General features: G+C 43.2%; 2 protein-coding genes across 3 annotated transcripts in view; one reads left to right on the top strand and one right to left on the bottom strand.

Annotated features, from left to right (window-relative positions):
* sh3bp1 (SH3-domain binding protein 1) overlaps positions 1–2522 on the top strand; it is a 15882-nt gene extending 13360 nt beyond the window's left edge. The window contains exon 18 of the mRNA XM_078279847.1: positions 430–2522. Within this exon, the coding sequence (XP_078135973.1) occupies positions 430–695 (266 nt within the window). The 3' untranslated portion in view covers positions 696–2522. The remainder of the gene's footprint in view (positions 1–429) is intronic.
* On the bottom strand, positions 2520–14745 carry cdc42ep1a (CDC42 effector protein (Rho GTPase binding) 1a). Of its 2 annotated transcripts, none has more exons than XM_078279848.1 (4): positions 14591–14745; positions 8686–8794; positions 5680–6686; positions 2520–4246 (listed from the first exon to the last, which is right to left on the bottom strand). In XM_078279848.1, the coding sequence occupies exons 3-4, from the start codon at positions 6158–6160 to the stop codon at positions 3525–3527; spliced, it is 1203 nt and encodes a 400-aa protein (XP_078135974.1). In that variant the 5' UTR covers positions 6161–6686; positions 8686–8794; positions 14591–14745; the 3' UTR covers positions 2520–3524. The 2 variants fall into 2 exon arrangements, with proteins under 2 accessions (XP_078135974.1, XP_078135975.1); XM_078279849.1 differs by having other exon boundaries at positions 5689–6686; positions 14591–14744.

Genomic DNA, 14745 nt, shown 5'->3' with positions numbered 1-14745 from the left:
CAGCAAACTATGTCAAGTTACACAGCAATAGTTATAGTCATACCAGACTAAGTAAGGCTACAGCAGCAACATGCTGAGTATATACAGTACAATTAAGTGAGGGTGTCTTTAATTGCTTATGAACTCAATGTTGTTGTTTTTTGAGAGAAAACTAATGTTATTTATTTGGTCAAAAGCTGCATAGTCCGACTTTAACTACAAGCACCTAATAATACAGTGATTTAATATTGAACATTTACAGCATCAGTACCGGGCAGTGGACAGCAGTGAATGTTCAATGCTTTTGTCTTTTTAGGGGTGCATCTTCCTCCTCAGTTTCACAGATAACATGTATTGTAGATGACCATCTTGCATCACAACCCTTTTTTTTAATCTGATCGCTCTCAAGGCGCCTTCCTTATAATCCCACTGCCTTTTCTCATGCTACAGCCAAAAGAACTTTCAACCTGACCAAAGCTGGCCAAGCTAACGAGCAGTTGACAGTTCAGTACTCCAGACCCCCACCACCTCCCAAGCTCCAGGCTCCTCCTACATCCGCCCCGGCCGCTGTGGACACAACGACCCATCCGACACCCGCGCCCCGAGCTCAGCCGGCCGGCCTCAGAAAGCCTTCTCCGAAAAAGCCTGGACTCAGAGCCCCAAAGTGCCCTCCACCGCTTCCTCCACCATCACAGGCAAAAGAGATTCCTTCTTAAGCACAGTGAGAAAACTTAACACAGCTGAAAATCTTGTTTTTGCTGACCTCCAGTGGTTTCACTTTTTACCTTTTGTTGGGTGTGGTTACAGGCGCAACAAATGACCACACCCAACCACACCTATCACTGACGCTGGCTGTGGTGAGAGGTGAAACAGGCTTGAATCGTTCAACCAGAGAGGGCAGCAAAAACACTGCTTTTCAGCCTGCTGTTAAGTTCCTATCTAAACACGCAAGGTTTTTGACATTGTCTAGTCTATATCCACGATGTTCCACCTCCGGGATTGCTCCGGTGCCGCCAGAAATTCCACCGGATGTCACTGTTTTCGGCCGGATGTCCGTTACCTTTGCTTTCTTTGTGTTGTAATTCTAAACTCCGGTGGATTTTTGAGGACTCTGGTTAACTGCTCCTCAGATCTCTGCAGGGTAAATCCAGACAGCTCGCTAGACTATCTGTCCAAGTTTTCTGTTGCACAACTAAGGGCGCTTTCACACCTGCCTCGTTTAGTTCGGTTGAATCGCACTACAGTTCGGCGGACCAAACAAGCGTACCGAGACCTGCTTGTTGAGGTGGTCTCGGTACGCTTTCAATCCAACTCTGGAGCGGTTCGTTTGTGGTGAGAACGTGATCCAACCTCGAACCGCACCAACTATATATTCCGTCTGAGCTAATGTGTTTAGCAATCTGCGGTGCGGCAGAGCAGCAAACTGTAGCAGCTTGCAGCGTTCCTCTCACAGAAATAGACAGCAGTCAAGCTCGCCTTCCGTCACTCGCATCTCCGTGGTCAAACCAGCTGCCGCTAAAGTTGGAGACAGACGCCTGCAGAGCAGAGCGAAGTCTCGGTGACCAGAGCAGACGTAGTAAGGTCGCTCGCGAAACAAGGTCTGATTATTTAAATGAAATGAGCTGGTTTGGCCATGGAGATGCAGGAAATGTGCAGTAGTTCACAGAGGATCTTCTTCCTGTATTTACTTTCTTTCTCCCGCCCCAGACACACCCGACCAATAAGAGGTGTAAACGTTCTTGCGTGATTTGTAATGAAGCATTTCGGTTCCCTCGGATTATTCCAGGTGTGAAACCGAACCAAACCAAGGGGAAATCGCTCCAAGTTTACAAACTCATCAACTGATTCGGACCAAAGCAAACAAACTTTAGGTGTGAAAACGCACCTAAAACAACTTTTGAACATATACATGTTCCACCAAAACAAGTTCCGTCCGGCGCTTGGCTTGGCTTGGTTGTGATTGGTTTAAAGAAATGCCAATAAACCAGAGCACATTTTTCTCCCATCCCGGAATGCTGTGTGGACTAACCAGACCCTCCTCCGCAGCGCCGTGGAGGAAGGTCTGGCAATGCCAGACTAGATATTGTCAATCTGTGCTGTCCGATATCTTCCTTTCAAGTGTTGCAGCTTAATTCACTTTTTTGTTTTTTTTGTTGGTCTAACAACGTTTTTGTAACCAGCTTCATTTATTTATTCTTCAGTTACTGATGTGTGATGTCCTATATTTCCCAGAATGCAAAGTAATTTCTAGAAAGCAAGTCTTTCTGGTCAAAATAATAGCTAATAATAATAATAATAACTGAATCCTGCTGTTTGTGGTGTTTTTAGGATGGATTTTCCCATAAATATACAAAATAATAGTATTCATGTGAGCCATTAGGGATGGGGAACATTATTTTATGAACTTTGATTATGAACTGAGGTTTAATGTAAAATGTTTTATAACCACTTTTCAGGTCTACATTCAGATTTTTGTGTGTGGAATATTTCTTTAATCCAACTTTAATCATTAAACTATGTAAATAAATGCATATTCAACCTAATTAGAAACATCTTTATTGTCAATTTATATCATCATAATATATCATTGGTACTGCAGCATATGGAAGTGAATTGCACTATGTACTGCAGGTGCTCATACTCTAAGAACATATTTATAGGAGGTCAGTTAATATCTTCATGTACAGTTGTATAAAAGAACATATAAATGACAATTGAAAAGCAATACAGGAGTCGGACTTCATAATCACAAAAGGTGCACGGAGTGTCTATATAGAAGGTCTGCAGCATACAGTGAGCAATTATATGGGTCAGCTTTAGTTGCGACTAGCAAATACCAGTATGACTTGTCATTTTCCGTAGTTTAATAACTGAGATGTTTGTGTTTCTGTGGTTTATCTAATGAGGCCTGAGATTGTAGATTCTTATTTCCCTTCCTTTTTGTGTTCTGGTAGTGTATTCCTGAGTGAAAGGAGTTGACAGGAGATTGTAGGGAGGCCCAATGGTTGTAATGAGATTAATTCCAATTTTTCTAATCCCCACTTCCTCTCTCATTAGTGACCGACGGGACTAGCACAGAGCATCTTTCCACCCTAGAATGTGAGGAAGTGTGAAAAGTATAAAGTGAATGACAGGCTACATTGTGTCATGTCTGTGTTTCCTTTGAGACGATCTTAACTACATTCTCTGGCACATCCTCTCTTGCCACACCTCCTCTTTGTTTCAGTCCCTTTTAAGTCCTGACATTTTGAAGAAAAAAAAAAGTCTCCTCTGTGTAGGGCTTGGAAACGTGCAGCGTCAAGTCTTTCACTCCCTTTAGATACATTCAGCAACAGTCTTTTGGCATCAAAACTGTACATCCTTGAAGCATGATTGTATAAAAGTAAAGAATCAAATAACGGGGATACTGGATTGTAGTTTTTATGGTCATCCTGTCAAAAGAACCGGCCTCGTTGGCCACAATTCTTTTTTTTTTTTTTTTCAGATGATTGATTTGATTGGAAATTAGAGATAAATCATACATCAGAGAGTCAAAACATCTCAGCTCAGACTTTAATTTCATCCTCGTCATCCATGTAACTGTAGGACATTTTGTTCTTGGGCTGGCTGATGATCATCATCATTGAATCGGCAACCTCCATCCTGCTCTGTCCCTTTAAGTGGCTGACGCCATAGTGGCGTGCAAGCACATCTGTAGCACTCTGGAACCGCTCACTCTCCATCCCCATCCCAAAGCGCACTCGTTCAGGAGACCCCATCACCACATCAGCTACTTTAACAGAAAGCCCAACTCCGTTCACCTCCATCACTTCCTCCTCCTCCCATTCGGCCCCATGCGGGCTCTTCCTGCCCCCGCAGTCCTCCCTCAGCAGGGAATCCACGTATGAGATAGTAGCCGAGTCCATCTCTGATCCCTCATTGGTCAACCCACATGCTGACCCCGCCTCCTCTCCCTCCCAGGCGTTGCCATGCTCCTCCGGGTGACCGTCGATCAGGCCGAACACCTCGCTCATGAGGGAGGGCCCGAGGTCAAAGGTAAAGGTGTCCAAGGAGGTGAGGGAGGGAAGGGAGTCAGAGTAGGCGGTGTAGGTGGGTTTGGGGTCAGAGGTCACAATGGAGGCGGAGCAGGTGGATAAAATGGCGTCAGTAGGGTCGGTCAGAGAGCCGCGGTGGATGTTAGGGGAGCAGGACGTGGGGAGGGAGATGGAAGGCTGCTGGCGCTCAGAGCGAGAGAGACGAGGCAGAGTGACGAAACCAGACTCCAGACCTGAGGAGAAGACAATGAAATTCAGAATGAGGTATTTTGTATAATCCAGTCACACGCTTCACATGGTTTATCATCCAACAGGGGGCGATGCAAACCCATCGGAGAACATCCTGCCTGACGATGACAAGCCAGTAAACCCCGGCCTGCAAAAAGTGCTGAGTTGTTCTGCTGTGTAAACAGTGAATCATCTGACCTGCACTGCCAGATCACTTAACGAGTCACACGCTCGCATACTGCCGCCTTCATGACCCAAACGGCTAAAATTACCACCGCACCTCTTAATGCCAGCCGCAAAGGGCCTGAGAGTCTGGAGGTTTATACCAACCAAAGAAAACAGCGTCTGATTTCACAGATTAACACCCTTTAACCAGAGAGCAAGAAAGGAGTAATCGGTGAAATCGGCTCATGGAGGATTTGGTTGGGTGAAAACCTGCACACTCTTCCATCCATGTGTCATAATGCATAATTCCTGGAGAGTAAAGTAGCTCCAGATATCATTACGAAAGTACGCTGTGAATTGTGATTTTTGTTGAAGATTTTAGATAAAAATGTCAGCGCACACAAACTTGTAAATCCACACACACACAGGGGAGGTGAGACAGTATGAGCCATGAGTGTGGTGTTAATGTGAGCCTCTCAGACAGCTTGTTGCCAGCTCTGTCTGAATCTCTGTGTGTTATCAGTGCGAGCTGTGCTGATTATGAGTCAAGGTGATTCATAAGGACATCTGGGGCAAATCTGTCTCGATTACTGGGTAGAACTGATGGATGAGTTTCACTGCAGCTCTTCAGATGGTTACCACTTCTCTGCAGTTTTCAGTTCACACCGATTAACTCGTTTGACCTTTGTGTTTCACCTAGCTCAGCAACAGGACCATATCATTTAAAAGAAACATCTACGTTTAATCTTAGGGGCCATTTTGGGGGGATTTGATGGTGCATTTTTCTTAATCCTCGAAAGACTGGGCAAAAGAATTTATGACATGACATCATGTCAAGAAATTTCCAGTAAAGATATATTGGACTTTTTCAGCGATCCAAGACAATGTTGGTGTTAGTCCCTCAGAATTAAAGAGCAACAGCTTCTTTCAACCAAATCAATTTTAACACTAGAAATTAATTGTAAACGACACATTTTCACATAAACAGAAGCCTCAGTAGACCACTCACAATGCATCTTGTGTAACAACAGTAATGTTATTTTCCCGCTCATATGTGCAGGTAGCTTACAGTGGGTTTATCTGAGCATTTGTTGCTGAAAACAGCTGCCCGCTGCATCCAACTTAAAGATGCTGGAAAAAAAACTGTCAATAATTATCTGTGGTTTCGTCACTTTAACGACCCCTTTTACTACCCCTTTTACTACCCCTGTTTATTCCATTGTTTTTGTAAAAGTATTGATCAAAGCAGCTTTAATAAAAAAAAGAAAATCACCATAATCACCATAGGAGCTTTTCTTCTCCTCTGGTGTGCTTTGAGAACTGGGGAAGAGCACTTTAGCAGTGGGACTCCCATTAGGCATATCCACATCCAGCCTGGGGAGGGAGATGGCGTTCTTGATGATGGGTGAAACAACGGGAGGTGGTGGCGACAGATCCTTGGGTCCTCCTGTGGGTCGGTTGTCAGACCCCCTTCGGATTTGACGGATCGTCCTGGAGAAGAACGCTCCGATCTTGTTGTCAGGGGAGGAGATAGAATCCGTTTCCCCGTTATTCCCATTGGCCGTGCCACCATGGTTGCTAAGGAAGGAGGTGTCCCCGAACACATCGCCGCCACGGCCCACATGCATGGTGTGGCGAAAGTCACCCAGAGGAGGGCTGATCATGTCCAGCGTGAGGTCGCCTTTAAAGCGACGCTTGCTGTGGGAGTGTGAGACCAGACCTTTGAGGCCTGACAGCTTTTCCTGAAGATTCATGGTCACAAGAGGTGAATGGCTTAATATTTCTTGAAAATCAACCTTAAACAATGTCGGGAATTGTCTTTAATCCCACTGAATGGCAAAACTGAGCAGGCAAAGTTCAATGTTTCTCTTCTTAGATTTATGCCAGAATCAGTTACAGTTGAGCTGTCCAAAGTACGGACCTAAAAAGTCATCTGAAAGGTTATTCCAAGATCTTGAAACCGTGTAATTTCTGAAAAGTTGGACTACCGGCCTGCAGCGCCAAATACTTCACTGGAATATTATCTCTGTTTATCATGTGCAGGCCAAACTCTGTCCCACTCTTTGTAGCTCGTTGTTATGCATAGCTGGGTGAATTAAACGGTCATAAATTGAGGAGAACACTGCGCAGTTGTGTTCCTGGAAGCTGCCGGGCCAGTTGGAGTGTGGTCAGGTCGCCTGGTTTCCCCCGCTTGCCTTGGGCTTTGGCTTTGTCGACATCAGCTCAGAAATAGGTCGGAGTCCAGCTGCAAATGGTTGTGCGGTCGCACCACGGAACCATCTATGGAGAGTAAAAACAGGGAGAAAAGATCTATCTTTAAAATGTAGACAGGGATGTATTTGATTTAGAGGGATGTTGAGAGAAACATAAGACTTTTGCAGTTTATTCTGTGTTGGATGAGATTCTGAGACCACTGTGCTTTAATTTCTGAATACTGTATGTACACTAGATCTGTCTTTCTGCAGGTTTTTAGGATTCCAAAGGTCCACTGGTCTGGAACCATCTAATTTTAGACCACAGTCACTCCTCTGTGCAACAAACCGAAGTCTGCCTTTTGTCCATAAAATGGGTGGACTTTCAGGGAATTCCTGCTTCCATTTTGTCTGGCATGAAGGTTACACAAAGTTCATTTTACATTTCGCTGAAAAGTCTTATCATGCTTTTCAAAAGCCGAGCAGCAGCCCTCATTCAACGGGCTTAGATTTGTTTATAAACAGGCAAAGTATGCTTAGCGAGGAAGGAAGAGATAATGAAAATGTCCTGATAAGAACATCTCTGCTGCTACTTGGCTGTACTGCTAGACTGCCTGTCTACAGAGTATTTTACTCTTTTAACTTTTTATTTTTCCTATATTTTGGTCATTTATCTATTCCCTATTTTCCTAATCCAACTGTTTCTATTAACATTTTTTTTAAATGTCTGTGTGTATTTAGGATAGATCTGTGTGGCTAGCTAGCTTAACTGAAAGCTATGAGTGAAATACAATGAGCACCAGCCTTTTCAGCTAACTACTTAGCTGAAGCTAACCTTTGTGCAGGTAATGTTAATAAGCCATGTTAAAGCTTTATATTTCTTGGTATACTGAATTATTTGACTAATAGTATTACTAATTGATGCATTCAGTTATTTTTGACTTGACTGGCAGCCTTTGACTGCCTTTTGTCGGTTTTTGGAGCTCCTACCTCCGTCAGTCTGTAAGTCTGTAATGAAGGCAGACAAAAATTGGCTTTTTCTCATGTGTTGTTCTTTGCCAGCAGAGTAATGGATATCCAATTCTAAAATATTTTGATAGCATAAGGCAGCCCTGACAAGGACCTCTGGTTCTCTTTAAAAGCTTTCCACTGCAGCAGCTAAATGTCGGCGGGCCTCCCACGCATGCACAGCCCCGTCTGGCTTCATTAATGAGCTGCTATGGTTCAAGAGATGGGGATTGCGTCAGGTCCAAAGCAGCCCTTCTAATTTGCTGCTGACCGCAGTCCCAGGCCATCCGCTCCACTTCCCCTGGTTGGCGTTTTAAGAGGGGCATCTGGGAGCGGAGAGGGAGGAAACACGGCACATACCAGCCCTGAGCAGAGCCATATCAAGGCTCACAAAGGGACGCCAGGGACCACAGTACTGAGGTGTGATGTTCAATCTAAGATGGTGTGAGCCTGCAGGGACCTTGTGCATGTTCCCATGAATGGCGCTAAAGCAACAGGCCAACTCCCCAGTGACAGCGGCCACAGACACAATGGCTCTATGCTCTTCCAAGTAAATGGTTTGTCTTGCTATAAGGTTAAACAAGAAAAACCTCAGTCTAATTGATAACCTACAGTATTACAGGAATACACATGGGGCCATTAATTACTCTGGCTGTGTGCTTACGGAAAAACATGGTGTTTTGTCTTTGCCTGTAATCCTGTTAAAGACCTTTGACCACAGCTCGAGGGGCGGGGGTCGCTCCCTCTAACTCCTTTTTATGTATCTGGATCCTCCGGGCAAAGCTCATTTTATCTGCACATATGCTTCTATCCTGCTGAACTCCCCTTCCCTTTTCTAACTGATCCTTTTTTGCTTGCTCCTCTGTTTTCTGAGTTATACAAATACAGCAGTCAGCGCCCTCAGGCCTCAGATGAAATGGCTTGAAAAGCACCATAAGGACAGAAAACCCCCAATATTTTGATTCTTTAAAAGGTAATAAGTTTAACGCTTTAATCCCAGTAGCAGCCTGCCTGCCTGCCTGCGTCTTAGATATCAGAAAAGAATAGGGGACCTCTCGACAGGAGGGACTTGGACATACCCTGGATTATCCTCTAATCCTTCATCTCCGCCGTTACCCCCGACGGCGGCTCTTTTGGGCAAGTCCTGGCTGCTACCACCCTGGCCGGCTACTCCGTTGGTTCTGATTCCTGCCAGAAAGGAAATAAAATACAGAATGAGTTTGAGGCAGGGAGACAGTCCATTCAAACTGAAGCGAGGCGGGGTGAGAAGTGATGGAAGGAAGCAGGGGATGAAAAAAAGATTTAAAGTTCCATTTTCACAAAAAGGAGTGAAGGGGGAGGATGGCAAAACGGGGCAGAAATAGATATGACAGTAATGGATGCTGAGAGAATTGAGAAGAAGAGAAAAGGTCAGATGAGGAGAGGAAACGAGGGGATTGAGATGTAAGTGGAGGAGGGAAGAACAATAGAGGAACGTGAGAGAAGAGAAAAGAAACTACATGCTGAGGAAGACCGAGATATAAAAGAGCCAGTAAGATTTCAGAGAATGGATCCAATCAGTGTAGGAACACATACAGTATAATCAGATTGGTCATCTTTGATATTAGCATCACTAATAAGCATCACTGATGACCACTGACACCCATCTGATCTCTGTTTCTTTTCCTTATAATTTAAATAATTTATAACTTTAGTTGGTTTTGTACCATTTTTTGGTGATCCCCTGACTTTTCCTCTAGCGCCACTACGACATTTGTTGTTTTCACTAAAATGTCTCGACAACTATTGGATGGATTGCCATGAAATTCGGTTCACATTCATTTTAACCACAGGATAAATGGTTGTAATTATGCTGATCGTTTGTTTTTTCTCTAGCACCATCATCAGATCCAATACATGGTTCATGACCTGACATTGTGAGCATGTTAGCATGCTTCCATTAGCATCGCACTCATTCAAAGCACCGCATAAAGCTGCTAGCTGGCTTTAGTCTCCGGTTAGTCTCACATTGCAGGACCTTCCTCCACAGCGCTGCGGAGGAGGGTCTGGCTAGTCCACACAGCATTCCAGTATAGGAGAGAAACGTGCTCTGGTTTATTGGCATGTCTTTAAACCAATCACAATCGTCTTGGGCGGCACCAAGCGGAGCAACGGTGCCTCTGCAAAATAGCCTCGGGGAAGGAACTTGTTTTGGTGCACGTAGGGAGGCAAGCTCTGGAATTAAAAGATAAATATCATTTGATTGTCTGTTCTAGATCAGAGGATGTTTCCCGAATCCACCGGAGTTTAGAATGCCAACACAAAAAAAGCGGAAGGTGAGGGACATCCGGCGGAACCTCCGGCGGCACCGGAACTATACTGTAAATGAAAAGTGTCGATATAGAATCGTCTCTGGTTATCATGCCTTTGGTCTTGTACTCTTGTGACTTTTCACACTGGTCAAAATATATCTTGTTTGGGGTCTTTAATGCTGATATCAACCACTGCATGGTTTCACCAAGACATTTCAAATGATTTCATGTTTTTAACCCAAAAACAGGAGCCTGAGGCGTTTTCACAGACAAATCTGAAAAGGTATCTTCAAAGGTTGTGAGAGAAAAACGGAATTACCCAGAAATCTTTGCAACAAGACATCAGTAGACCAGACTTAATCACTGTTGATGGGAAAACATTCTGTTACAGCCCCACTTTGTGATAAAAGGCATTTTTTACATGAAACCTTCTGCTGCAGCTTTGAGTTGCTTTCTTTGGGCAACTCACCATACAGGGGATTTCGGTGCGTTCATACATAACAGACGGGCCCATAAAATATTTCCATGTCACTATGTACAGTATTTGCTTGAGGTGGCTTTGCTGGATATAAACCAGAGTAACCACAGTCTAATAGGAGCCGTGTGTGTTGTGTGGTGTGTGCACGTACAAACACGTTCCTGAGCAGAGCATCGGTCGGTGAAGTCTCTCTCTCTCGATTACGACCATCAAACATCCTTCTTCTCAACCTCGGCACTGATTGAAACCACGTTTCCGTCTGAATCATCATTTTTTTCCCCCTCTTTTCATTCTCTCTTCTCCTCTTTCCTCCCTTTTTCTTTCTCTTTTTGCTTCTCTCAGATCGTTCCCTCTCATTTCTTTTCCATTCTTGCCTTCTAAGTCCCTTGTCTTTAATTGTCTCTCCTTCTTTTGTCTTCTCTTTCCTTCCTTTTCTGCTCACTTTACACTCCTTCCTCTTATTTTTCTCTGGTCCCAGATTCCTCCTCTTTCCTCTGCTCCTTCCTATTTCTTTTTCTTCTATTCCTCTTTTCTTCTGTTCTGCCTCTCTTTGAGGGTCTTGACTGACTTAGGGAGTCTGAAACAGCTGTTGGGCCCACACATATACACACACACACACACACACACACACACACACACACACACACACACACACACACATACAATCTCTTTTTTTGATGATCTTAACTCAAAAATGTTTACTCTGCTATAGTTTGTCTTAAACTTAAAATCAGCGATGGATTTGTGATGTGTTTCCACCCCCTTCTGTCTGCCTGTCTTCTCATGACCTTCAATCACTAACCCCGCTAACCAGGTGAACAAACATACAAGATAAGGCCACATTTCTAAGGCTCACTCTTTGACTTTCAATTATGTTCTTATTTTCGCCGTCCATGCTCAGTCTGAATCCAAGCAAAACACGGCTACACTTCCTCCTCGGCCAAGAAAACTTTTTCATGCTTCAACAAATATCCATACTCTCCGAGGCTCTCTGCTTCCTGCATCTGCTGGAACTGGCAGTCCCAATTTTCCCTCTTTGTTGCCTCTCTCTTTCAGTTTATATCTCTTCCGTGCTCGTACTGAAACTTTATTCTTTCCTCCTCCCTTTCTTCTACTCAAACACCCACATTCCCTCTCTCTTCTTTGGATTTTACAGGTCTTTAAAGAAAGTTTTAAAAGGGTCAGTTTACCTGTTAAGTGATGAGAGCACATAGACACTGCAGACATTGTACATGACTGATAGAATCGGCCCATTTTATCTTATCACATACAATACAGAACGGTATATTGATATTATTTTACAGAATGTCAACGATATGTTTAAGAGCATTTAGAAACAGTGTCACCATTACATAGTTTGTCCACCAGAGAGCACTGGCAAGTTTATTTTTTTCCTGCTCTGTATCATGGTCACACGTCTTTAAAGGATTATTTTTACATTTTTATAAAATACGCTCAGTTGCTTTTGATTGCAAAGAGTTATTGAGAAAATAGATGCTACTCTCATGTCTCTATAATAAACATGACGAGAGCAAGCAGCTGGTTAGCTTAGCACCAAGGCTGGAAACAATGGGAAACAAGATATAATGGGTTAATTAGTGAGCTTAAGATGTGCTTGCAGGACAATATGTGCTATTGTTTTTTTTCTTTAGACAGATTTTGTTACTTTTGGACAGAGTCAGGCTAACTGTTTCCCCCTGTTTCTATTCTTTGGGCTAAGCTAACCATCTCCTGTCGTGTAGCTTCATATTTACCAAACAGACATGAGAGTGATATTTATCTTCTCATCATCTAGAAAGCACATTACCATATTTCCTAACATGTCAAACTCTTGCTTTAACTAAATGCACTGTAAGAGATCCTATTCAAACATCGTGATACGTGTTTCTGTTAAAAACAAAAGGGATATCAGCTGATATTTCGTTACTCTTAAATATTGATATCAGTATCAATATTGGCCTCGGAAATGTTGCAAGAGCAACATAATGCTACTATTTCTCAACATGAAGCCTCGAGCCCACTGATTTTGTTGTCGATGTTCTTCACTGACAGCACAAAATATTGTAATATTGTGTGGTGGGTTTCATATGTTTCAGGGAGAACAGATAGCCAGAGCTGGGGAAACTTTACAACCATCCACATCGATCATCATCTGAAAAGTTCACATGCAGTTCCATTTTGGACTGCATCCAATCAACAAACAGACCCGTACCTATCCCTGTTTTTCAAACTAAATCATCATGGTGGCTCGGTCAAAAATATCCTCTTTTTTCACCCACGCAGTCCACTAAAATCTGTTCCTCCATCCTAAAATATCTAAAGTGAGTTGCTAAATAGTATTTTTAAACTATGATAACTAACTTTGTTTATTGACATTTGGAAGAGTTTGCCCACATTTCCCTCCATGCAGCTGACAGCAGTGACCAGTTGGCTGTTGATGTATCAGTTTATAAAAAAAAAAAACGTGGTGAATCCTTTCACTCGGGGGTTTGGATCACGTGGTTAGATGTTGTAACCATTTGGTGACAGCAGACCATGATGGAGCCGTTTTCCCAACATTATCATGTGTGGCAAAAGAAAAAGAAAAATCAAGGGAACCCTGCGGTGTGAAAACAAACACAGCAGCCAGATTCAGAGTTCACACCTCTGCAACTAACCCCTTCCTGGTAGGTTGCGTCAATGACACCCAAAGTTCACAAAGGGTCCCCCCTCAGAGGAATGTTGAACTCAGGTATTAAAAAAAAAAACATAGAGAAAAAAGGAAAACCACAGGGAATGTCTGCACTCATTTACTTCATCAAGTAGCATATCATTAGTGTAAATCATATGAGGGGGATGTACAGGAAACATACTACATACATGTGTTAATCATCTGCTGTTGGCTGAGCTGAGTGCATACAGAAGGCCGACATGGAAATATCAAAGCATGTACTTAAGGAGGATATACTGTGTATGCCTACGCTGGAGAGCCTGGGGGGATTTACAGAGCCATGAAAAAGTTACACAGTGTACAAGTGGACTGAGTTCATCAGTGCTTGTTGTTTATTGGATTCTGTGTTGTTATCACTGAAGCAGGCTGGCTTTTGATTGATCACCACTGTGTATGATTATTATTGGCAGGCTTTAGCGGGCCAACAAGCTCTTCAATCAATGGCTGTGTGTGTGTGTGTGTGTGTGTGTGTGTGTGTGTGTGTGTGGTATTTCACATGGTGGCCTCCGTCATGGCTTGCCAGCAGGTTGTAGGGGTCAGAAGACCACTGCCCCCAACTTGTAATAATCCAACACTGCGTTTGTCTCCATTACTAAAACACCTCAAGGCCACCAACTTCACCCCGTCATGTTCCACTAAATCAGAGAAGTAGTATATCTCTGTCATTTCAGTGACATGTATGATAATTAATGGGTTATGTCATGTAAATGCTGTAATTACAAGGCATAGTGATTAAAAACACATTGAAGCACTGGCAGGCAGAGTTTATTCTGACCAAGAATATACTGCGGCTGACTGAGTATAAACAAGTTACAGGGCGGATTGAGTTTCATGTCAGACATCTGAGACACTTGCAACACTAAAACAACTTACACACGAAAGTACAGTGTGACCACTGACATGGTCTGATAACAGCTTGGTTTCAGTCAACATTTTTACAAGTCCTAATGTTACCTTATCTGAAAACTAAACCTAATATGTTTGCCTTCTTTCTCTGATCAGCAGGAGGCCTTTTTCTCTCCCAGGGGACCTACTGATTCATCTATTCGGTAATAGAAAAAAACGACATGGCTAATAATTAACCCCAAAATATGCAGCAAACAATTAGGCTATATCAACAGACAATTGATAAGTTATTTCCTCTCCAAACAATAGTAAGTAGCTGAGGATATAATACAAATATCACAAGTGGAAAAAAACTGGTAGGAATGTTATACAAATGTTATAGGAATATTATAGGATATTTACCCACACTGATGAAATTACTTTGTAGAGATACACTTCTCAGTAGACTATGCACCGAAAGGTCACTACAGATTCAGTGTACTTGCTGCAAGCTCACTCAAAGTCTCTAAATGAATATGATATAAAATATAACTTAAAATAGCGCCTATAAAAGTCACCATTGACTTATTACTGAGTAGCCTAGCCTATTACAGACTCATTGAGTGTCTATCTGAGAACTTTATGGAGTGATTTTACGTCAAAATTGAATATAAACTCACCCAAGGAAACTGCGACACGAGGAACAGGAGACTGCTTGACTCCGGTTTAATTATCTTTCCATTACAAATGTATTTTCGGTTGGTGTGGTCCGAGTGAGCCGGTGGTGCAGCCGGACTGTCCCGCTGGTGCGCCGGGTGTGCTGAGCGGCGCAGCG

This window comes from Sander vitreus, chromosome 21 (genome assembly GCF_031162955.1).
Source record: "Sander vitreus isolate 19-12246 chromosome 21, sanVit1, whole genome shotgun sequence".
Lineage (NCBI taxonomy): Eukaryota > Metazoa > Chordata > Actinopteri > Perciformes > Percidae > Sander > Sander vitreus.
The sequence above is the reverse complement of the archived record's forward strand: the minus strand, read 5'-3'. Positions and strand labels throughout refer to the sequence as shown.

Coding starts and splice junctions, on each gene's coding strand:
- cdc42ep1a (XM_078279848.1), bottom strand. CDS start 6,160: ATGAATCTTCAGGAAAAGCTGTCAGGCCTCAAAGGTCTGGTCTCACAC. Junction 4,247..5,679: donor AAGCTCCTATGGTGATTATG/GTGATTTTCTTT, acceptor TCTTCTCCTCAG/GTCTGGAGTCTGGTTTCGTC.